At 41.4% G+C, this 24,233-nt stretch overlaps 1 protein-coding gene across 10 annotated transcripts in view; it reads right to left on the bottom strand.

Annotated features, from left to right (window-relative positions):
- Window positions 1–24,233, bottom strand: part of PLEKHA7 (pleckstrin homology domain containing A7) — a 240,477-nt gene that overhangs the window by 33,012 nt on the left and 183,232 nt on the right. For 8 of the 10 annotated variants that reach the window (XM_074230191.1, XM_074230193.1, XM_074230192.1 and 5 more), the window contains 5 exons: window positions 16,503–16,988; window positions 8,201–8,726; window positions 6,197–6,283; window positions 5,644–5,763; window positions 1,001–1,054 (listed from right to left, as the gene is read on the bottom strand). In XM_074230191.1, the coding sequence (XP_074086292.1) occupies window positions 1,001–1,054; window positions 5,644–5,763; window positions 6,197–6,283; window positions 8,201–8,726; window positions 16,503–16,988 (1,273 nt within the window). The remainder of the gene's footprint in view (window positions 1–1,000; window positions 1,055–5,643; window positions 5,764–6,196; window positions 6,284–8,200; window positions 8,727–16,502; window positions 16,989–24,233) is intronic. The other 2 variants (XM_074230195.1, XM_074230200.1) reach the window with 2 other exon arrangements.

The raw sequence follows: 24,233 nt of genomic DNA, 5'->3' as shown, positions 1-24,233 counted from the left end.
GCCCAAGGCCACACAGCTAGGTAATTATTAAGTGTCTGAGGCTGGATTTGAACCCAGGTACTCCTGACTCCAGGGCCAGTGCTCTTTCCACTGTGCCACCTAGCCGCCCCTAAAAAATCCTATTCTTACTAGAGGTGTTTATATTGTTCCCATTGATATTTCCTTAATGACCAGTATCAACCTCACTAACAAAACAGAAAAAATGCAAATTACTTTCACAAGAAAATTTGTGGGAGGGTTGGGGATTCTTAGGAAGATGTTACACAAACCACAGTGATTACGAGAGATTACTTCCCATTTATCATGTGTGTGTATATATATATTATTTGCACAGGGTTTTTTGCATATATTGTATATGATTGGTACTGGCTAAGAAACAGCATGATGGATTAGTGAAAGAAATTAGGGAAAAAAAGAAACAGTGTTAATCTACTGTTTGATAAAACCAAGGACTCTGGTTAAAGAGTTTACTCTTTAACAAAAATTGCTAAGAAAGGCTGAAAATAGCATGGCATAGAAATACTATTTCCAGGGTGGCTAAGATAGAGCAGTGGTACAGTACTGGCCCTGGAGTCAGGAGGACCTGAGCTCAAATCTGGCCTCAGACACCTAATAATTGCCTATCTGTGTGACCTTGGGCAAGTCACTTAACCCCAATTGCCTTAAATAAATAAAATTATATAAAAATAGCATTTCCTTAAATCAGTTGTATTTATTACACAGTGAAAAAAATTGCAAGTGCCATTTAACAGATAAGCAAACTGAGTCTCAAAGATGTTAAGTGATTGGCCCATGGTTCGGAAGAATAAGAGCCATATCTTTCCATTTTTTTAACTCTTCCATGTTGCTTCCAAATAAAAAGGAGAGATAAATACAAAAACATTCAATTTATCTTTCTCTTAGCCTTCAAACCACTGGGACTGACAGCCTGTAGGCTGAGAAGTCATAGAAAAGGATAACAAGGAGGGGATTGAGTGAAGTAGGTTCTGAATCTGCTCACCTTTAGGTCTAGATACTCCAAGTCTTTCTTCAGTTGAAGGTAGGTATCATCAGCCTTTAAGGAAGCAAGAGAAAAAAAAAAGTTATACACCAAGGATCTCCTCACATCCTCTGACAAGTAGCAGCAGCGGTAGCAGCAGCAGCAGCAACAGGTCAAGGCTTCTTGGATGATTCGGCCACATTGCACATTTTCACAAAGAAATGAGAGAAATCCAACACAACAGAAGCAGCTCATGTTTCTCCTGCAGCAAAGCGCTAGAGACATGATCCAATGGGAGATGTCCATGAGGGACTGGGGGGACTGTCATATCTCATTTACTCATTCTCAGATCACAACAGGATGTGATGCTGACACCCAGAAGAAGCTCACCCTACAACCAAATTCTATAACTGTTGATTACCCTGGGCTAGATCTGGAGAGCTGTTTCAGAGGAAGAGTCTGCATCTGGCTCTTCATTCTGACAAAATCCATCAATGAACTTGGGACATAAGCAGAGAGTGTGGCTGACTTGGATTCAGCAAGATTGGGTTTCAGATCCCTCTTCTGACACTTACTAGCTATGTAACCATAGGCAAGTCACTGTGCTTGACTTTTACCTAGCTTTCCCCATTTGTAAAATGAGGGAAAATCATAGCTCCAGGGTGATAGTGAGGCTTGAATGAGATAATATCTGTTAAAGGGCTCTGCAAATTTTAAAGTTCTGGAAGCCAACTCCTATTTACAATCCTGAATCCCAAAGGTGCCTAAATGGAAGGGGTAGGGAAAAGAGCTACCCTAATCTTGCCTCCCTCCCCTTCCTCCTATGGTCACCCTTTGTAGATAAATGGAAGTCTCCCTGACTTTCCCTTATTGTGGCTCTGTCACAGCAGTTCTGGTGACAGCAATGCCATTTGAACCCTCATTCCTGAAAGAGATGAGATGTCTTGGAAGACAGAATAGTGAAGGCTGGATTGTCCTGCTTTCTTTACCCTACCTCAACTACAGATCCTGACCTGACCCCTACTCTATGAATACTCCCCTATCTGCTTATTTTATGACCCGTTTCCTCCAACCTAATTCAATCCTTGTTCCCTGGATCTGAATTCATGTCTAGAATCCCCTGGGCTTCTTTCAGATTTGTAATCTGGAAGTCATCCATGACTCTTCACATTCCCCATATCTAATCTGTTACCAAGGCTTTACAATTCTACTTTCTCCACACCTCTCTTATCTGAACCCTTCTCTCCATTCACACTACAAACAACTTAATCTGGGTCCTTAGCACTTCTCTCCAGGGCTGTTGTAATAGCTCCTAATTGATCTTCCTGTATCCAGTCCTTCACTTTACCAAAGCATCTTTCAGATAGTTTCCAGATGGATTTTCCTATAACACAGGATTGACACTGTTATGCCTTTGACTGAATTTCAGTGGCTTTCCATTGCTTTAGGCTAAAATACAAATTCTTCAATCTGGCATTTAAAGCCTTTCACAATCTAGTTCCAATCTATTTTCCCAGACTGATCACACATGGCTCCTTTTCTAGAGCTCTGTGCTCCTAACAAGTCTGTACTCCCTGTTCTGAGTATGAACCATTCCTTTTCCTGCTACCTTGGTGCTACTACCTAGGTTTTCTCTCCTCAGCTCTACCTCTTGGAACCCCCGGATCTTTTCAAGGTTCAGCTCAAATTACTGTTCCAATAACTTCTGACTGATAACCCCAATGGTTATCCTCAAACCTAAATAAGCATAGTTCAGTGGAAATATCAAAGGTTATGGAGTCAGAGAACTTAGATTAAAATCCCATCTCTGCCACTTAAAGAACCTATGTGACCTTGGATAAATCATTTGAATCTCAGTTGCAGGAAGCTCAGTTTCCTTATCTATAAAATGAAGGGGTTGGGCTAGATGTCCTCTGAGTTCACTAGATCTCTGATTCTAGGATCTTCTCTTTTTTTTTTCTGTGATTATGTATTCCTTCAAGTAGACTGTAAACTCTTAAAAGTGGGCTCTTCCTCTCTTCCAATCTGTCTCCCTATTCCTACCCCTATTCTTTCTCCCACCCCATCCCCTAGGTAGATGGATAGATAGATTTCACTTTTATATTAGTATATTAGGCACTGCTAGAGACAACTAGGTGGCTCAGTGAATTGAGCAGTGAAACTATTGTCAGAAATACCTAAGTTCAAATTCAGCCTGGGCAAGTCACTTAACCTCTGTCTGCCTTGGTTACCTCATCTGTAAAATGGGGATAATGATATCGCCAAGATTGTCATGATGATCAAAAGAGGTAATACTTGTAAAGAGCATTATATAAACTCTAATTTCTCTTCATCTTCTTGTCCTATGACCACTATAACCACTACCACCACCACCACCACCACAACTACCACCACAATTACTAACACTACCTGAAATGGCAGGGGTGGGGGGTGGGGTGGGGTTCATACCTGTGATTTCATTGCTGTCAAGAGCTCTCAATACAAAAATTTAATAGGTGCTTATGGAAAACTCCTCTGTAAGTTAAAACCTTATATAGCTGCTAGAGGCAGGGACAGGTTAAATGCCTTACCCCTGATCAAATGGTCAATATGAGTCAGATGCAGGACTTGACCCTGGCTTGTCCTGACTCCAAGGACAATCCTCTACCTACTACAGCACTATGACAGTTACTGTTATTCACAAATTTTTGAGTGGAAGCATAATAGAAAATGAGCTACTTGATGGTTTGAACATATTCTTATCTGAAAAGAAGAGAGTGGGCTAACTACCCCCCAACTCCCCCAGGCCCTTGACCAGGTCCAGGCTTGTAAAATAATCACTCCTCCAAAGCTTCAAGAAGTCCCTTATTCAATGCCCATTGTGCTGCTCAGCACTAAGCCTGGGTTATGTGTCAATGGCTAAACCCAGGAAATCTGCTCCCACCAGGCTTATCTCCTGGGGCTTCAAATAAAACCTAGTGGCATCTGCAAAAGTCAGTCTCACTCACTGATAGAATTATCAGGAACAGGAAGAACCATCATCCTCTGAACTGAAAAAAAAGGTACTCTGATTTCTGATAACTGGGAAAAACAGTCATCTCCCGGCAGGCACAGCAAGGGTGGGTAAGGACATGAGAGAAGTTACTAGGAATCTCAGCTTCTACATTCTCTGCAGCCAGAAACATTGTCTGGGTGAGCAAAGCATAGCTGAGGAGGAAGCTATGGGTGAACCAGATCCATGTCAGCTGTCCTTTGGAGGACCAAAACCCTCCTAAAACACATAAGGTCTTGGGGGCGAAGCTCAGAAACTGTTTAGGGCCATAGATCAAGGGTATGAAGGAAGAAGAGAGGGTTTTTGGAGGTCCATGTCCTCAACCCAGGGAACAAGAGGAACAACACTCTGGCTAACAAGTCTTTGTCCTGTTCAAACTCAGGATCCCTAAGATGTCATTCTTCGACATTAACTCTGGCCCTAATTATTGTCTTCTTCCCAGAAATAGGGTTCTCCACTAGTCACTTGAAGAGCTAACCTTTTGGTAAGGGATGACCACACTGTTCCACCAAAAAACCCCAACAACAAAAACCCCGAAGGAGACAAAAGAGATGCTTCTCTTTGGCTTAAAACAAAACAAAAAACAACATCCAAATTTAGCCCTTATTTAAAAATTTACATACATTCCCCTAAACCATATTTCACTAGTTATCTTCCAAAAGCAAATGATTCTTATCATAAAAGAAAGGAAAGATGAGGCAGTTAAATGGTCTCCATCCTCATCAGGAGACCTAATTCTGTCATCACTCACTGTGTAACCCTAAGCAGATGACTTCCTTCTTCTCTGGTACTCCGATACCTCAGTGGTCAAAGGGCAAAACCAGGCCCTTGCCACTTCAGACTTCTATAATTCTATCTCATCCAGATCACATGGACAGAACATGGTCTCTGAAGTCAGAGGATTCAGGTTCAGACTCTTTGTGACCTTGGGGAAAATGGCAGAACCGAATTTCCTCATTTATAAAATGGGGGGGGAACCTTGAGGGTCCTCCCAGCTCTGCAGCTTTGAATCTATGACCTTGAGAATTGAGAGATACTTTAAAGAGCTCTAGTCCACTCTGAGAATTCAGAGAATGACCACCACCTCTTACAACTGATTGTTTTCCAGCCTGGGCACAGGTTGATGAGCTATATACTAAAATGCCACCTGAGGAGCCTCTACAAGCAATTCAAGCCATGGGAAGGGAAACAAGCCACCCCTCACTAGCCAAGCCCATGGATTATTAGTCTGTGTGGCACCAGTGCCTCATAATCTGCCCAGCTGGGCTTTCCTCCAAGAGCTCTGGGGCACTGGTGGCAACATCAGCCCTTGGAGACTCGAGGATGTCCCCACATTGACAAGGCTCCAGAATGCTAGCCATTCCATTCACTCAGGAGAAGCAGCCCCCAGCTCCCTTAGCTCCACATGCAGCCCCCTTCCCTTGTGGCTGTCCCTTGCCAGGACCACTGGGAAGCAGGATAGCTAGCGCTCTATGACATTATAGGGGTATGGAGGACAAGCTGGAAAGAAAGCAAAGCAAATCAAGAAGGCTGGCAGAAGAAGGCATATTGCTCCAAGCATGGCACTTCCCAGCTCCCGGGTGGATCCCCACAAGATAATGCATGGATTAGGTGGGGCCCATCAGCAGCTGACCTGGTAGGTGGGAATTGTTGGCTCATGTTGCAGTAATTGGGCGATTGTGTAATTTCGAACACTAGCCAACTTAGCCTGATGTCTCCTTAATCGAATGAGAAGTAATGTTAACTCTTCAGGCTGCGGGTATGTAGACACATTGTAAAGAGGAAATTAGCCACTGCATGCAGCAAGGATCACCATAATCACGCTCTCCACCGCAGTACCAGAGAAGCATGGCACTGGATGCCATTAAGCAATTACTCATTAATTCTAACATTTAGCCCAGAAGAGTGCAAGAGCAGATAAAGAGGTTGCCTGAAGCCCAATGTGAGGCTCAAAACCACCAGCCAGTGCACATGGCCAGAGAGTCCACAGTTAATGGTAATTTGAGTTAGAGTCAAAGGAAGAAAAGTTTGTGACCAAAAAATACCACAAGCTCTTAAGAATCTGCCCTGGGAAGAGAAATCAGTTCAATTTTGCAATTTCCCCTTCACTCACCCCACCAACAACATAGGTTTCCACTGGCATTCCCCACTCCCCAACCAGCTCAGCCCCATATATAACTACTCACCGACTTTCCATGTAAACTGGGAGCACTAACAGTGTGGGTCATATACCCCATGGATGGCATAGAGCGTCTATCCACATGGGAGGAATTCTGTAGAAGGGAAGATGGGGAAATCACACAGAGAGCAACCCTAGCTATAGGAAAAATGTAATGTCACCGTGTTGGGCGGGGGCAAAACAAAGCAGTACTAGATTAGGAATTGGGAGATATGGATTCTCAGGAAGAAAGATTAGGATTGGAAGGGGTTATTCAATCCAATCTCCTCACTTTATATGAGGAAAGTAAGGGTCAGAGATATTTAATGACTTTCCCAGATTCATCCAGCTTATCAAGGTTATAGGAAGGATTTGACCCCAAGACTTTCATCTAGCTCCAAGTCCAGCACTCTGTTGTACCACAATGCCTATCTACTCTTGCCTCAGTTGTTAGTTTGTTGTCTACCTTTGGAAAACTGACTTCCCCTCTCTGGGTCACATTACCTTCATCTAGAAATTAAAGATAATCATCATCATATATATACTTTACAGGGCTGCATATGCTGCAGAAATGAAATAGTAAGATATATGACAGCCCTCTAGAAGGACAACCCTAAGATAGGGTCATGATTAAAAATAATCATAAGCCTCTACAAAAAGCAGTTCTTTTTATTCATCTGTTTGGTGGAACATAGAACATTAAATAACATCAGGACTGCAACTTGTCCCAGAACCACTTCTAGTGGAGCTTCATCAAAAAAAATGAAATAACCAAATTACAAAATAAAGAGCCATGATGTTCACACAAAGTATCCAATCTTCTGAAAAATACCTCCTTGAGGATAGAGGTTCTAAGGATAATATCAGTGAAATGCAAGCACTAGAAGGGCTTACTGAGTTAGAAAGATTTTAATATGGGTCTGGGGGTAGACTGCACATCTGCTTTCTGAAAACCAGTCTGATTCAGTACAAAGAAGGTCATCACCAGATGGGTTGCGGGAGGATGAAACATTCAACCAGAGAAATCATTTAAAAAGTCATGGGGGGGGGGGGGGCTTCAATCCATATTGGTGAAGGGAGCAACTAAGCCAGTGAAACAGCAGATCTGTGGAGCAGGTTGTTAATATTACTAACAATAATTGCCTTTCTTTGCTTTTAAAAAATTATTAATATACTTATTTTTCCAATTATATGCAAGGATAGTTTTCAACAATCATTTTTTTAAATAACTGCCTTTCTTAAGAATCTCCCTAGTTGGGGCAGCTAGGTGGTGCAGTGGATAAAGCACTGGCCCTGGAGTCAGGAGTACCTGGGTTCAAATCTAGTCTCAGACACTTAATAATTACCTAGCTGTGTGGCCTTGGGCAAGTCACTTAACCCCACTTGCCTTGCAAAAAGAAAAAGAATCTCCCTAGTTCCCTGCTATCATCTCCAATTAACCTGTCTAGATTTGTTTGCATGCTGTTTCCTCAATCAGTCCCTCATACACCTTGAGATCAGGGCTATCTTTTGCCTTTATTTTTATCTCCAACATTTAGCTCCCAGTTGGTACTTCATAAATGTTTGCTAATTGATACCACACATGATTTTATTTCATCCTTACAAGTCCACGAAATAGGCAAAAATTATCATTAAGTCAACAAACATTTTTGAAAAGCCTACCATGCAGTCAGGAAGTGGGTTAGATACTGGAGATACAAAACCAAAAACAATCCCTACCCTCAAGAAACTTCCATTTGGCAAGAAGAGAGAACTATATGATGTTTCTAATACAAAAAAGTAGAAACAAAACAAATACAAATCATCCCTGTTTTATAGATAATGAAACTGGGGCTTGGAGAAGTTATTAACTTGTTCAAAGCTAAGTAATCACAATACTATGATAGACACTCTTTTTTTTTCAGTGGCTCAAACCCTTAGTCCACAAGGGTCAATGCTTTCAATTTCCAGTTTACCCTCAGCCAGAGGACTGCATAAATCAAAAGGGATAAGAGAGGGGCTGCAGGCTCTGTAGAGGTTTCCCTGCTCTCACCTTAAGAGTGTGGCCCCGGACCTTCCTGGGTGACCCCCCTAGGGAAATGTCCACACTCTGTCTCTGCTCCAGTGGTTTCACAGTGACCCGATCAGCTGGCGTGTGTGGCCTCCGTGTTGGAAAGAGTCGGGGTGGGCCTAGGGGAGGGATGTCTGATGGAGAGGGTGGTACAGAGATGGATCGAGGCACCTCCAACATGCTTTTGCTGCGACCCTGGTCGGCAAACTCTGGGGAGCCTGCATAGATGGGAGCCGTGGGATTCCCATGCTTGAACTGCTGCCTTTGTTGCCATTCATATAGCTGCCAGACGGTGCCATCTCGGTGTGCCCGGCGCTCCTCATTGGACATCTTCAGGTGACTGGCTCGGTCCTGGGCATATTTATAATCACTGGGTAAGTTGCGGAGTGGAGGTGGGGAACTGCCCGAGGAATGTCGGGTGTTCTTGGGCAGGGTCTGGTAGTTCTCTGAGAAGGATAAGGACTGGCCAGGACCCTGCTGGAGGTATCGTATCTGGTCTGAGACAAGGCTGAAGAGAAGAAAGAAGGGATTTGTCAGTCAACTTTATCACAGCTGTCAATCAGAGACTTGGAAGAAAACAGACAGAAATAACCATACAAAGGCATGTCCACCATAAGAATGTTGTTTCATTCTTATACAGTCTTGCATATTAAGAATTCAGTCCTGCAGATCAGAATTTTAGTGAGATTAAAACCCTAAACCCATGGTCACTTCTTTAGCCTTTTTCTTCCTTGGAAGCAACTCCAAAAACTTTCTCCAATTCCATAAAATAAACATTTATTAAACATCTACCTTGGGCAAAATCTCTCTCTCTAATTCCATTAATTACACATTTATTTAGTACCTGCTATGGGCAAAATCTTTCTTTCTCTCTCTAATTAAAAAAAAAACATTTATTAAGCACCCACTATAGGCAAGGAACCAATAAAAAATAACAAATTCTTCTGTGTCTGTGTGTGTGTGTGTGTAAACATATATATACAAGTATGTGAAATATGAAATGAGCAATGAAGAAAATGAATAATTATTCCCAATAAGAAGGTTTGAGAAAGGAGAGATCACTTTAATGGGTGGGGAAGGAGGAATCAGAGATAACTTCATGAAGTCAAGAGTTAATGGAAATGGACCTTCAAGTCAGAAAGATTTTTGACAGGCTGAGAAGAGAAGGGAACATGATTGAAGAATGGAGTGACCCCCAAAGGAGGGAGAGGACAGGATGAGACCATGGAGGGATGAAGAGTCCAGTTGAGCTTGAACACTCACCCTGTAAAGACAAACAATGAGAAATCAGGATGGAGCCATTTTGTTACTCTAGGTTCTTTCTTACAGGGATTCTTTCTCTGGTGCCACCTATATCCTCACCTGCCGGTTAAGTATTTCCATTTGAGCATTCTTCGCCTAGTCTCCTGCTATCAGCTCATGTTCAATGAATAAAACTGAATTCAGTATCTCCCCCTACCCATCCACTCTTCCTCCTTATCTTGGATTAATGGTGTCACCATTCTGCCACTCAATGACACCTCATAATCACCTCTGACTCCTTTCTCATCTCTAGCATCCAATGAGTTGCCTGGTACTCTTGGACTCAGTGTGGGGTGGTGTATAATGCCTTGACTTAAAGTTAAAATAACTAAGGTTCTTGTTTTGACTCTATTGGTAATCATTTGATCCCTCTGGGCCTCAGTTTTTTCCTTCTGTAAAACGGGGATAATAATCCCTTTACTCTACTTATTGCTATAAAGAAAGTGCCTCTTTTTGTATCCCCAGTAATTAGTACAGTGGCTGATACATAGTAAGTGTTTTATTAATGTTTATTGAATTGAAAGTGTTCTATGAACTATTCTTATTTATTTTCAATTCATGCCTTCCTTTCTTTTCTGTCATTTTCCTAATTCAAATCCTAATCAACTCTCAGACTATTCCTAATTGTCTCCTTTTTTCCTAGTCTTTTTTCAACTCTAATCTAAACCACTAGAGTAATCTTTTTCATTTATGATTTTACTGACCTCACTCTGCTGCTCAAAACTCCTAAGTGACAACCCACTGCCTAGAGGATAAAGATTAGGAGAAAATAGAAAAGAATAAGGGAAAATAGAAAGGCTAGCCTGGAACTCAAAACTCTCTGAGGCTTGGATGATACCTCTCTATCTGTGCAGAAATGTAAATCAGAACATAGAGTATGGATGATAGATTGGGAGAAGAGGGAGCAATAGAGAGCCTGGTGGTCATAGTGGAATAAAGAAAAGATTGTTAGGAAGAATGAGGCAAAGGGAGACATTGCAAGATAGTAGGTCATAATCTCTCAACCTTGCTTTTCCCCTATTCCTCTTAAATGTTCCATTCACTTTATCCAAGCCCATCACTTCACTGCTTTGTGTATACTCTTTGCATCTTGCCCCCCCAAAACAGCATCCCTTCTCTATTCTTTGTGAAATTCCACATACTCTTCAAGATCTCGATGAAATAATACTTTGTCAAAGAAGCCTCTTTTGATAGTTTCATTCTTCCTTCCACTCTCTGCCCTAATACTTGGCACCTGCAGCATAAAGGCTCAAGTCATTTTGAACCAACTGGCTTCCCAACTCGACTTCCTAAACTCTTATGATCTCCAACTTTACTCCATCTCAACCATATAGTGGGATGGTCATAGACTTGATTCAGTCATTGCCTAAAGTCAATCTACCGCTATGAATAAGTTCCACTTTGACCTACTACCTTGTCTCATTCTTCCTAACAATCTTTTCTTTATTCCCACTATGAGCACCAGACTCTCTATTTCTCATTCTTCTCCCAATCTATCATCCATACTCTATGTTCGGTCTTACATATTGACCATTTTAAATAATGCATTACTTGTCCCAATGCACTATTGGAAGTTTCATCTTATCAAACCCTAACCTATGGTCTCCCCCACCATCTGCCTTCTCTATTTCTTCTCTATAGCTAGAGAAAGCCACACAAGCCCCCAAAAATGGGTTCACTACATATTTGTTACCAATTTTAAATGGATCTTCATTAATCTGCACCAATCCTTTTTATTCTTCCCTAAATGATTCTCTCCTTCTCCACTTTCTCCTTCACTTGTTTCTTATCTTATCCCCCCCCTTATTTCTTCCAAGGTTTCCCCCAGATAACTCTTATTCTTTGTCTCTCGTTTATCTTCAGTCTTTCTTTATCTTCTGACTCCTTTCCCACTATCTACAAAGATCCTACATATTTGAAAAACCTTCACTCAACTCTACCATTTCTTCAAGCTATCTGCCTATCTTTTTCCTTTCACAGCCAAAGAATTTTCTACACTAATTTTCTCAAGTCCTACATTCTTTTTAAACCCTTGAGATCTGACTTTTTACTCCAACATTTGAATTAAACTGCTTTATCCAAGATATATTCAATAGTTTCCCCCACCCCCAGTTAATATCCTTCCTAACCCAACTGTTGACACCACTGTCCACCCCCTTTGGCCTGGACATCCTTTTCTCCGTTGGTTTTCATTATACTGATCTCTTTTGGTTGTCCTCAAACCTAGCTATTTCTTTTCCTGACTATTCAAGTACTCCTGTACTTCTTCCTGCTGCCCACTAAATACTGGCATTCCCCAAGATTGTTTTTCTGCCTACATTCTTTCCTTTGGTGATCTCATTAACTCCCCAAAGTTTCAATTATCATCTCTATACAGTTAAGTCCTGAAACTATATGTGTATTTTCAGGCTGTCTTGAATTCTAGTTCCATATTACCACTTGTCCCTAGACATTTCCACCTGGATGTTCTGTGGGTATATCAAACTCAACACATCCAAGAACTGAACTCATTGTATTTCTCCCCAAAGTCATCCATTCTCCAAATTCCCCCTTTTTATGGATAGCACCTCCATCCTTCCAGTCAACCAGTTTGAAACCTTAGTGTCACCCTGAACTCTTCTTTCTCTCATTCCCTATAACTAATCAATGTCTATTTTCACATTATCTCTCTCACCTGCCCTCCTCTCTTCACTCACACAGTCACCATTCTATTTCAGGTCTTTATCACCTCTCTCTCAGACTGTTTATAAGAGGCTCCTAATTGGTCTTCCTGCCTCTAATCTCTTCCTTTTCTGGTTCATCCTCCATAGAGCAACCAAATTAATGGTTCTCAGGCACAAGACTAATAACATCATTTCTTAGCTCAAAAATCTGGGTATATTTCTGTTCAACACAAGGAAGAATCTTTTAATAATCAGTTATCCTACAGTAGAATTGACTGCATTACTAACTAGGGAACTACCTGAAACTGTTCAAATAGGGGCATATGACCACTCATCGAAGATGAGATACATTTTGGGGTAGAGGTTGGGAAGAACGACCTCCATGATTCTTTCCAATTTTAAGGTTATACTAGTTAATAAATGCGGATGATGAACAGAAGAGAAAAAAATCACTATAACTAGGTTGGGGAATAAGCAATGAAAGGGAAAACTTCTCAGAACTTAGGAGCCTCTCCACAAGGCAGCCAATACAGGGCATCCAAGATACCCGATTCTGTACTAGGTCAGCTCAGAAATGACATTGATCCTACTGACTCTTAGTGTTGCTATAACTTCAAACCTAGGGCTTATGCAATAATGCTTAGAATTGAAGCAATTGAAATGGGTTGTGCAGGAACAGTTTTGGGCTCTCTGCAATGGAGAATACCATCTGTATCTAGAGAAAGATTTATGGACTTTGAACAAAGACCAAAGACTATTACCTTCAATTTAGAAAAAAAGCCATTATCTTATTATGTAATTTTGCTATTTCTTATACTTTATTTTTCTTCCTTAAGGATATGATTTCTCTCTCATCACATTCAATTGAGATCAATGCATACCATGGAAACAATGTAAAGACTAACAGAATGCCTTCTGTGGGGGGTGGGGGGGAGGGAAGCAAGAACGGGGTGGGGGACTGTAAAACTAAAAAAAAAAAAGAAATGGGTTGTGGATATGTCACTCATTCCCTTAACCACCAATAACTGAGACACACAAACTCAAAGAGGAAAAAAGGGTGAGATTCAAACTAACCTGATTAGATACAGGGTTGACACTATGCCAGAGGGCTCAGGATGAAACATGCTGCCTACCTCCTCATTTGAGCTAGAGCTCGGCACAGAGACAGACATATTTACAGCATCTGTATCCCATCAGCCAACCCCAGGGTTGTTGTGAGATTCATGCAAGATAATGTATAGAAAGGTTTCAGCAAAACTTAAAATACTTTAAAAGATTAACAAGGAGAACCTATCCTTTTTTGCTGAACTCAGCTGCCTACCACTAGATGGTGTGGTATGCTATTTAAAAAATAGTGGAATTACATTTCCCTCAAAAAATTACACTAAGGGAAGCATCTTTGTGGTTAGAAGAAGGGAAGCAGGGCTCCTTAACACCAGCACCAAGAGAAGCCAAAATGACCTGACAACAATTGGTATGTTTCCCACACTGAGAAATTTATTAACCCAGACTTTTGTTAACCATCATTCTTTCAGCCCTTAGGGAAAACTGGGAAGTGTAGGAAGCCTGTCTGATGCCCTCCCACCTCCCTATTCAGGGAAAAACTAGGCTGAGTCTGTGTGAGTTTCTTTTATCCCACAGACACTTCTTCCTCTGACTTTCCTCTAAAGAATTTTCCTTGCAGAAAAAAACCTAATGGGTTCAGAGCATGGGTTCTGGGGGCATGAACTCTGATATCAAAGATGAGGGAAGCCACTCTGCCACTGAAAGAAACCAATTGGAGAAAGTATACAGATAATTTCAGAATGGACCAGGTGTGTCTAAGGAAGGAAGGGCCTCTCTCAATTGTCCTCCAAAGCATATCTTTCTATATCATCATCAGCTTTGATCACTAAGGTGGGCAGGTAGCAACAGGGGAGGAAGGTGCTGGACACCAATGAACATCCACTTTTTTCCTAGGCTGAAAGAGAAGTCTAGATGCTTGTGATGAATTAAAACTGGTTCTGCAGCCCAGAAGGCCCTTGGCAAGGATTGGACACAAATGTGCTCCGGCCCTCTGTGGTGAGAGATACTAGAAGGAGGAGGAAGGCAGGGTTTCATCAACCTGGTCCTGGTCTCAGTTCCTGCACCTGCTTTATGAGGAAGCAGGGCTGGGCCATAAGGACTCAGTCTGCTGAATCACCTGGGGCAAGTTCCTAGGAATTCCATTCCAACAAGTACCTACCATGTGCCAGACTATGTATTAACAGAAGCTAATTGACCACCTTGAGAAAACCACAGAAAGGAAGACCTTTGTGGGGTGGGAGGTTAAAACTAGCTGATCTTTAGGGTCCCTTTGGTTCTGAAATTCTATGATGATAAACATCCAGTAAAATAAATACTGAATAAAGTAACATGATAAGTCAACATGATGGTATCAAACACGGCCCAGCAACTAGATATAAAATCAAAGGAAGTAAAATCTCAAAAGGACCTCAGATCATTTGGTCCAATCACCCCATTTTCTAGATGGGGAAAAACTGAGGCTCCAGTGGGGCTAAGGCATATGTGCAAGGTCACATAGCCAATAAATGCCAGAACCAAGATCTGATCCAGGTTCTCTATCTCCTGTCCAGTTCTCACTACTCCAAACTGTCAGTCCCCCAAATCAGTCCATCATCAGGAAACACTGTTCCCCTTAAGCCACCAGGCAGACTCATGCTTTTTCTATTTCAATAAGAAATATGACTTGAGAGAAGAACAGGTCAACAGTCTAGTAGCAATATTAAAAAAAAGAAATCTATTAAAAAACAAACACACCTAATACCTTTCCTTCTCCTTGTGTCTAATCTGCCAACAACGCAGATATCATGAGATCATCCTCCCACCTCTGGCACCTGAAGCCTCTGAGATTGACCCCTGGGCTACTGGCTGAAAGCACCAATGGACACTCATACCTGACCCTCTGGTTTGTTCCCTCTTCCAAGGAGCTCCACTGCCTCCAAAGAGGCAGAGGAGACAGGGTTTATGAATGCAAAGACTCAAGGATGCTTATTTAAAATGTTTTCATCAGGCTCTGCTGCCTCTCTGAGTTCCAATACCAGCTCGCCAGCCTCCGCACCCCAGCGGGACTTGTAGGCTGGTGTGTGAATGAACAATGACCACATTTTCTGCTTTTTCTTTCTTTACTTGTTTTTGGAAGTCCATTTGACAAAAAAAAAGAAAAAGCTGAAATGAAACCAAAAAGCTGTGCAATTACAACAATCGAGCCTGGCCCCCAAAAGGACAGCAGAAAACATTCCCCCACCCCCACCTCCCCGCCTTTGCAGGCTGTAGCATATAGTCAGACTCTGCGTGGTTGGATTACTTTTTTTCCTCTTTTTTTTTCTTTGTTACAAAAGATGGCTCCATGGGGAGTGTTTGGAGGAGAAATATATTTGAAAATGAAAATGGAAGAATGAATGGTATCAATAATATTTAAGAAGCCTGTTTGATTGGAAAGGACTGATTTAATTGGGAATTTGTATTTTATTTAACTACATTTTTATCGATATATTTTGTTTTTCCATTGCTGAAATTTCCCCCTTTAGCCTATCTTCTTTTCACTCCAGAAGTCATCCCATATAACAAAGAATATTTAATCAAGGTTCTCAAACCTAGGATCTGAGAACGTAAAAACATTTTTTATAATTTTTGTGTTAAAATAATTAGTTTTCTTTGAAATCTCATGCATTTTTACACATTAGTAAACATTATTCTGAGAGGAGGATTCACCAGACTTCCCAAGGGAGGCACCCATGTCACTCAAAAAGGTTAAGAAGTTCTGACTTAAATTGCCTGGGGAAAGGTGCTGTGGTACCGTCTCATCCATTCACAACTCAAATATAGACAGATCTATTTCCCCTCAATTTGGGGGGGGGGAACAGGGAAGGGGGAGAGAGAGAGAGAGAGAGAGAGAGAGAGACCCAGAATTCCTTGAATTTAGGAATAGCTTCTAATTAAACCAAAATGTTAGAGGTGGCACTTCTAAAACCTCAAGTGTTATATGGATTTCTGAATTAATTAAAAAGAGGCTGGCTGAAGAGACGATAAGGTTTAACGTAAATATTGAACAGGCATTTCCTTCTTTCCAGGCTGCTAATGAAAAAAAGGGACAGTATTTACTTTAAAAGATTCCAATATTTCTAGGCTATACAAAGGCAGTACCTTGAGAAGGTAGGGTGAATTGAGATATTTGCAGCCCTCAAGGCTCAGGAGGGGAATCAACCTCAGAAGTAAAATGGTTCGCTGGGGGTTGGGGGTGGGGAAACCATGGCTCAAAGCCCTGGTCTGTTACTGACCTTTTGCCGTCTCCTTTCTGTACCTTCACCCAGTTCTCCACCTGCGCCATGTTACTCCTCCTCTGGGCATGCTTTTCGGGGTTGGTTCGGGGATGGATTACCCTCTTATACCCACCAGTCCCATTCTGCTCCCCAAGACCAGAGCCCCCACCAAAGGAACTAGGCAACACGCCGTTCCTCTCCATTAGCTGAGGCTGGGCAGACTGAGCCCTGGGACCACTGGGTAAGTCCACAAAGAAGGAGTCTGCCTCAGCTGCTGGGTAGGGGGATTTGGACTTCCCCCTTTCCCGCTTCCCCTCCAGAGGGTCCCTTTGGAAGCCGTAGCGTTCCTCATCGTCTTGCTCAGGCCCATCAACGCCAAAGGCATCATTGTGGGCTCTCTGGGAGCAGTCCCTGGTATGTCCAGGGCCCATGCGACCACACTCTTGACAGGGCTCTGTATGGTTGGCTTGTGGGACAGCTTGCCGCTCTGTCCTCTCGGCATCCCTATAATGATAGCACAAAACTGGTCTCAGTGCATGCAGGGTCAGAAGGCCAGGGACTGGCCAAAACTGAGCCCAACCTCAGAGGATCCAATTGTCAGCGAAGTCTTGGTTGGACGTCCATAGATATCAGCACAATTTCTTCATTTAAAAGCTACTCTTCCAGTTGTGGCCTAATATCAGCCCCCTGGACCTGTAAATCGTCTATATTTTACATTTCTGTTATGCTGTATATATATATATTTGGACTATGTGCATCTACCTGGGTCAATCCTTGCTTCCTTATCTGTAAATTGGCAGGGGGAAGCAGATTTTTAGAAGCTGCATTCCAGGGTTGTAATAAGTTTGGCACAAATACAAGGCCAATGATTAGGAGTCATGCAGTAGCTCAATATAAGGGAGGCAATGGCATGATAATAGGAAGTTAAGTTTTGGAATCAAGAGTTGTGGCCATTTACTGCTTCTCTGACCCAGGAAAGCTGTTTAAGTTTCCTGTACCTCAGTTTCTCCTTAGGCAAAATGAAAAGGTTAGACTGGATGACCTCTAAGGTCCTAATCTAAATCTATTCTCCAATGAGTCTAAGGAACAATTTATGGATAATCAATTTTTCAACAAGCAAACGAGCTTCCTTGGAAGATAGAGAGCTCCCCAAGTTTTAAAACTGGATGACATATAGAGAGGATTCATTTTTCCGAATAGGGGTTCAACCTCTCTAACACTATGATTCAGCAATTGTGACTTTAAGAAGGAATCCTGGAAAGTCCTCATTCTCTTTAAATTACTGGCCATTTGGATTGGATAAACTTCCAAAGATTATAATCCATAGAGGATTTCTCAGACCCATCCCAGCAGTAGAAGGTTAGATTAGAAAGAAATCTTTCTTCCCAGTCTATTAACAGAAACTGTAAATGAGAATACACGGACACACCCTTCACAACCCAATAAGTGCATCATGGTATGGTAGAGAGAATATTGGCCTTGGAATCAGGAGAGATTTGAATTCAAATACCACCCCTAACATATACTGGTTGTGTAACTTTGGGCAAAGTATCAAACTTTCCCAAGACTAGTTTTTTGCACCTGTAAAATAAGGAGAATAACATGCTGTAGGGATCAAATGAGATAATATAGGCAAAGCTCTAAACAAACCTTAAAGTACTATACAAGAAGAAGGAGGAAGAGGTGGCAGGTACATGGAGGCAAAATGGAAAGACTTGAATTCAAACAGAAAACATCAAATTCAGCTACCTACTTCTGACTGTGATTCTAGTTACTCATATTTTTGTCTTCTGTAAAATGGGAAGGAGAGCGTCTACCTCCAAAGGTTTTTGAGACCATAAAATGAGATATTTGTAAAGTGCTTTGCAAACCTTTTGATTTATACCATATCAAATTTGCTGATAATAATAACAAAAGCTACTGAAAACCTTAGAAAGCTGATAATAAACTCCAAGGAGAGGAGGAGGAGGTAGAGAGGAGGTAGCTTAACCTTGGGAATTGTGGCAGGTAAATCTTCAGCTTCTAAGAGCCAGGTCAATGGGTGGGATATTCATAATTCTCAGAGCCAGGAAGAGACTTGTGTAAATAGACTGCAAGGAAAAGAAAACCAATTTTTTTTTTTGCAAGGCAATGGGGTTAAGTGACTTGCCCAATGTCACAAAGTTAGGTAATTATATTAAGTAGCTGAGGCTGCATTTGAACTCAGGTCCTCCTGAATCCAGGACTGGTGCTCTATCCACTGTGCTACCTAGCTGCCTCTATAAACACAATTCTTGTCAATTTTGAATATGTTGCGTCTTTGTTTATTTGTTTTTTTTTTAAACTAATGGGAGCCCTAAGCCAGGCAAGGCAAGTTTAATCAGCCTTTAGTATTTGAGAAAGGAGGCAGCTAAAGGGAGAGCAGGGTGTTGATTTATTCTTTTCCCTGGAGTTAAATAGAGCAGGCCCCTTGGGGCCAAGGAGGAACCTATCTGCCACCTCTTCTACTGTCTGGTTTTAAATTAACATTGGATGTCATGACAGTTCTGAAAATACACACTGACAACCCACCAGCCCACCCGCCTGCATAGGAAGGGGTAGCTTATAAAATGAGCCAGATTGCCTCTGGGTGCTAGACAACAGGCCAAAGCAATTGCTAGTTCTTTGCAATGTTGGTTTGAGTTTTATGGTTCAATAAAGTTGATGAAGAAGAACTGAAAGGGCAAAGAGGATTCATTGGCACAGACTGGGGCTGCCTCCCTGGAGTGGCTCAGACAGTCTCCCCAGTCTAGGGCACTTGTCCTTAACCCCTCTATCTATACTCATCCTTCAGGGACTAGTTCACGTCTCACCTCCTCCAGAAAACCTGGATAAGTAGTCTCCCATTTCTAGACTATTGTCTCAACCAAAGGGTTTAGCCTTTATAATACACTATTTAAAAAAGCAATCAATATTTAAGCAGCAGGTTATGCTAAACTCTGGAGATACAAAGAGGCAAAAAGAAGCCCCTGACTTATTTGAAGGGCTGTTGGATGAAATATTCTGCCCCAGAGGGTAGAAGGCAGAGTAGTGGGAAGGAATTGTTGAGAATTGGAGCTGAGGTAAATACAAAAAGTACTTAACAGTTAAAGCTAGGTGGCAGCTAGGATGGAGCTAGGATTGGGCTTGGAATCAGGGAGACTCAACTTCCTGAGTTCAAATCTAGCCACAGAGACCTGGGCAATTCACCTTAACCCTATTTACTTCAGTTTCCTCATCTTTAAAATGAGCCAGAGAAAGGAGTTACAACTTTGCCAAGAAAATCCCAAAATGGGGTCATGAAGAATAGGACTCACTAGGGGAAAAAGAAAAAAGGAGGGGCGGCTAGGTGGCGCAGTGGATAAAGCACCGGCCCTGGAGTCAGGAGTACCTGGGTTCAAATCTGGTCTCAGACACTTAATAATGACCTAGCTGTGTGGCCTTGGGCAAGCCACTTAACCCCGTTTGCCTTGCAAAAACCTAAAATAAAAGACCAAAAAGAAAAAAGGAAAAAGGAAAAAACCATGGAATGGGGCTGCCTCAAGATGACCTTGGGACTCTTCAGATGTGGGAGAAGATGGATCCCCCCTTACTGGACATCTCTAAGTCAAGGAATAATAACCATCTGTTAGCTAAGGTATAAAGGGGAACCTTGTTTAGGTATGGTCTACACTGGATGGTCTCTGAGGTCTCATCCTACTCTGAGATTCTAGGACTCAGGACTCTTCTGAATAATCGTAATGCTCGGACTTTCTGTGCTCACATTCTGCCTTGATTTCTACTTCTATCACACGAAGTCTTAGCTCAGTGCAAGTGAAGAGAACAATATCAGCTAATAAGTATAGTACCTGGGGCTTAGTGCTCAATAAATGTTTACTGATTAACTAAGGAAGAACTAGAACAAATTTGACCTCTGACAGTATAGTAGCTGTTGGGACCCTGGGCTAGTTACTTAATTATATAGCATCCCCCAAGACCACAAATCACAAAACAGTTGCTAATTCCCTCTCCTGATCAGTCAATAGGAGTAGCAACCTGTTCCTGTCTGCTGTTCTCTCAATGTTCTTGATATTAGGGAATGGGTTGGTCTTAAGGGATCCAAGAATATATCTCTTCAACCTTATTGAGTTATCCCATTCTTCAGACACAGATAATGAAATCCTAAACAATTAGGTCAAAGACCCCAAACTCCACTGAGCCTCATTCAGTCCTTCCCCTAAGTGCCTCAGACTCTCCATGGGTCTCAAGGTTTCTATTCCTCCTTCAATCCAAACTGGGACCTCAGGAGGGAGAAGAAGCAGAGCTGCATCTGTGCCAAACCTAGAACTGGTTTTCCAAAAATAAATTCCACATCCCAGCTTGTTTATTTGTCACCTTACTCTTTTGTCAAAACTGAGCAGCAGATGGGGGCCAGGCAAAAATAAATACAATTCCCACTAAATGAGATTTCCAGGCATTTGGGGGATAACCGAACAAGCTGAATGTAGTGAGACTTGGAGTTTGGATCCCATTCAGAAGAATGAGCTTTTCCCTTTGGCTGGATGATGTTGCTGACCTTTATACTAAGAGATATTAATTTCTGTACTAACCCAGTCCCTCTGCGGGGCATTCTACTCTTCAGCATTTCTAACTTTCACTTGTCCTAGCTTGCAAACTGATCATAGATTTAGAACTTGAAGGGGTTGTGGAGAACAGGAAATCCAACCCTCTCATTTTCTTGATGAGGAAACTGAGGCTCCAAGAGGTTATGATTCAAAAAAATCAGAACCCTTAGAAGTGCCTGAGGAAGGATCTGAACCCTTTACTAAAGGAGTAAATCCCAAAAGGGCAGGGATTACATCTAATTTATATTCATAGTTCCACCCTCTCCTCATCTTCATCTCCCCTCTACCCCAAAGTCCTGTGGAGCAATGAGTTCTAAAATATAGTAGGTGCTTAATTAAGGTTGTGAAGACAATCCCAATGACTCCCTAAAAGGTCCATTTTACTTTGGGATAAAAGGTCCATTTTTAGCAAGTTTTTCCTTAAATTAAGCTGAAATCTCACACCACCACCACCACCACCACCACCACCACCACCACCACCACCACCACCACCACCGTCATCATCATCATCTCTAGCATTTATACAGCTATATAAATGTGCTTAGTTCAGAGTCTGGTGATATAGTACACTTGATTCCTTCTTTCTTTTTTTTTCTTACTCTTAGAGAGTTTGAAGATTTGCAAAATACCTTACATGTCCTCTCATTTCATCCTCACAACCACCATGGGAGGTAGGTACTATAATGTTATTAGCTCCATTTTACAGATGAGGAAAATGAACCTGAATGTGGCTAAGTGACTTGCCCAGGGTCACAGGATGTTGGAGACAAAATTTGAACTCAAGTCTTCCTGACTCCAGGTCCAGCACTTTAAACACTACATCACCTAGTAGCTGAAGCTTCTCTTCTGGGGGATGATCCTCCAAATGCTTGAAGACAGGGGTCATTTTCCCCCAAGTTTTTTTTTCCAGGCTAAACAGCCTAAAGCACAATCTCCCCAACACAATAGTCATTGTCTTTTGCAATAACTTCAGTTGGCCACAGTCCTTCCTAAAACTATCATCCAGAACAGAAAATAATACTCCAGAGGCCATCTGACCAAGGCAGAGGATGCCAAGACTATGATCATTTTCATCTTTCTAATAATGTAGCCTCGGATGACATAAGTTTTATTGGCCACCATGTCATAAAATTGACCCATCTGTGGTTAACAAAGGCCATAGTCCTTATAAAAATTAAATAATGTCTAGGCACACCTACATCATTTCTGTATTTGTGTAGCTGATTTTTAAGCCCAACTGTAATATTTTACATTTGTTGATATTAAATTTTATCTTATTAGAATTAAGAGAATCATTAGTGGAAAAAGAGAGCTGGTCACAGAGTCAGAAAGACTGACATTCAAGTGTATGCTAGCTATGTGATTCTGAGTCATTTCTTTAACCTCTATCTCAGTTTAATCAACTGTAAAATGGTAGGTACTATTAAAATAATTAAATATAATTTAATAGTTAATAAATTTGATAATTTAATAAAAATAATAGTCATGGGCTGTTGTGGGGGTCAAAAGAGACAATATTTGTAAAACACCTAACATAGTGATGGTCCATAATTGGTGCTTCAGAAATGCTAGTTTCCTTTCCTTCCCCATTTTTCTTTTCCTTCCCCTCATTCCTGATTCTGCTATCTCGGAACCAAAGGAGTCTGTCTAACTCATCTTCCACATGAGAGTCCTTCAAATCCTCAAAGGTGGACCATTCCTCTATCTTAAGATCATGAAAACTCTTTAAGATTGTACCATGGGTTAACCAAAAGTAGGAACCTGGGATGTTTAAATGGAGAGAAGAATAACTATGGGAACCATTTTCACTATGTTCAAGCACAGAGGGAGTTAATTATCTGAAGGATAGTTATGGATCCAGTCATAGATGATTAAAAGATGAAAGGCACTTAGAAGTCATTCAGGAGGGAAAAGAACAAATATTCATTAAATGCCCACCATCACTTTTCAGTTGTATCTGATTCTTCATGATCCTATTTGGGATTTTTTTGGTAAAGATAGAGGAATGGTTTACCATTTCCTTTTCCAGTTTTTTTTAACAAATGAAGCAAACAGGATTAAGTGACTTATAAGTTAGTAAAGTGTCTGAAACCAGATTTGAACTCACAAAGATGATTGTTCCTGACTTCACACTTGTCACTCTATCTGCTGGGTTGCCTAGGATATCTGATTTAATTCAACATTCTTATTTTACAGTAGAACAAACTAAAACCCAAAGTCACATGGAAAAGAGATTAAATTTGTTCTCCTCAGTCTCAGAGAGCAGAAGAACTAGGAGTAATGGAAACTACAGAAAGACAGATTTAGATTTGATATAAGGAATCTAGAAATGATAAAATGGGGGATGGGCTACCTCAGGTGGTACAAGGTTTCCCTAACCTGAAGATTTTTGCTCAAAGACTGAATAAAAGCAATATAGATGTGTTGGACCAGAGGACTTCCAAGGGCCATTCTAGCTTTCAGTTTGTAGCTCCATCTCTGACCATTATATCATTTGTAACTTCCTGTGATCATGGTCCTGAGGAAGGACATCAGTGGTGTAAGGGTGGCTGTAGCTCAAAGGGGTGAACCATCAGCAGGGATGACACTCAGAAAAATGATGAAGTAGCTCCATTTCACATCATTTTTTCACATCACTTTTGCTCATCTCTCATATCTCTTGCCTAGTGCATTCAAGTTGCCCTGACCTCCCTCTCTCATCAAAGGGAAAACTGATCTGTCAGTTTGCAGGATACAATAGGAAAATCATTGAACTTGAAGAACGGAAAGCCGGATTTCAATTCAACAAGAAATGTTTATTATCTCCAAATATGGAGAAGACAGTTTGCTAATATAGTAAGGTGCTCTAAGGTTTGCAAAGTGTAACAATATTAACTGATTTGGTCCTCACAACAACCCTATGAAGAAGAAGCAATTATTTCATCTGTTTTACAAATAACTTTTTTCTACTTACTACCACTCTTTGGGGCTGACCATTTATCCAGTTCTGAATCCCCCATTTTACAATCTATCATTTGGTCCACAAGGTCAGCCTAGGGAGGGAGCAGGACCTGTGTTATATAAAGGAACTCAAATAATGGACCTACACACCTGCCTTTCCAGAATCACAGAACTGAAAATTGGAAGGACCTCTGAGGCCATCCCTCCC

This window comes from Macrotis lagotis, chromosome 3, assembly GCF_037893015.1.
Source record: "Macrotis lagotis isolate mMagLag1 chromosome 3, bilby.v1.9.chrom.fasta, whole genome shotgun sequence".
In the NCBI taxonomy this organism is placed as follows: domain Eukaryota; kingdom Metazoa; phylum Chordata; class Mammalia; order Peramelemorphia; family Peramelidae; genus Macrotis; species Macrotis lagotis.
This window is presented reverse-complemented; position numbering and strand designations above follow the sequence as displayed.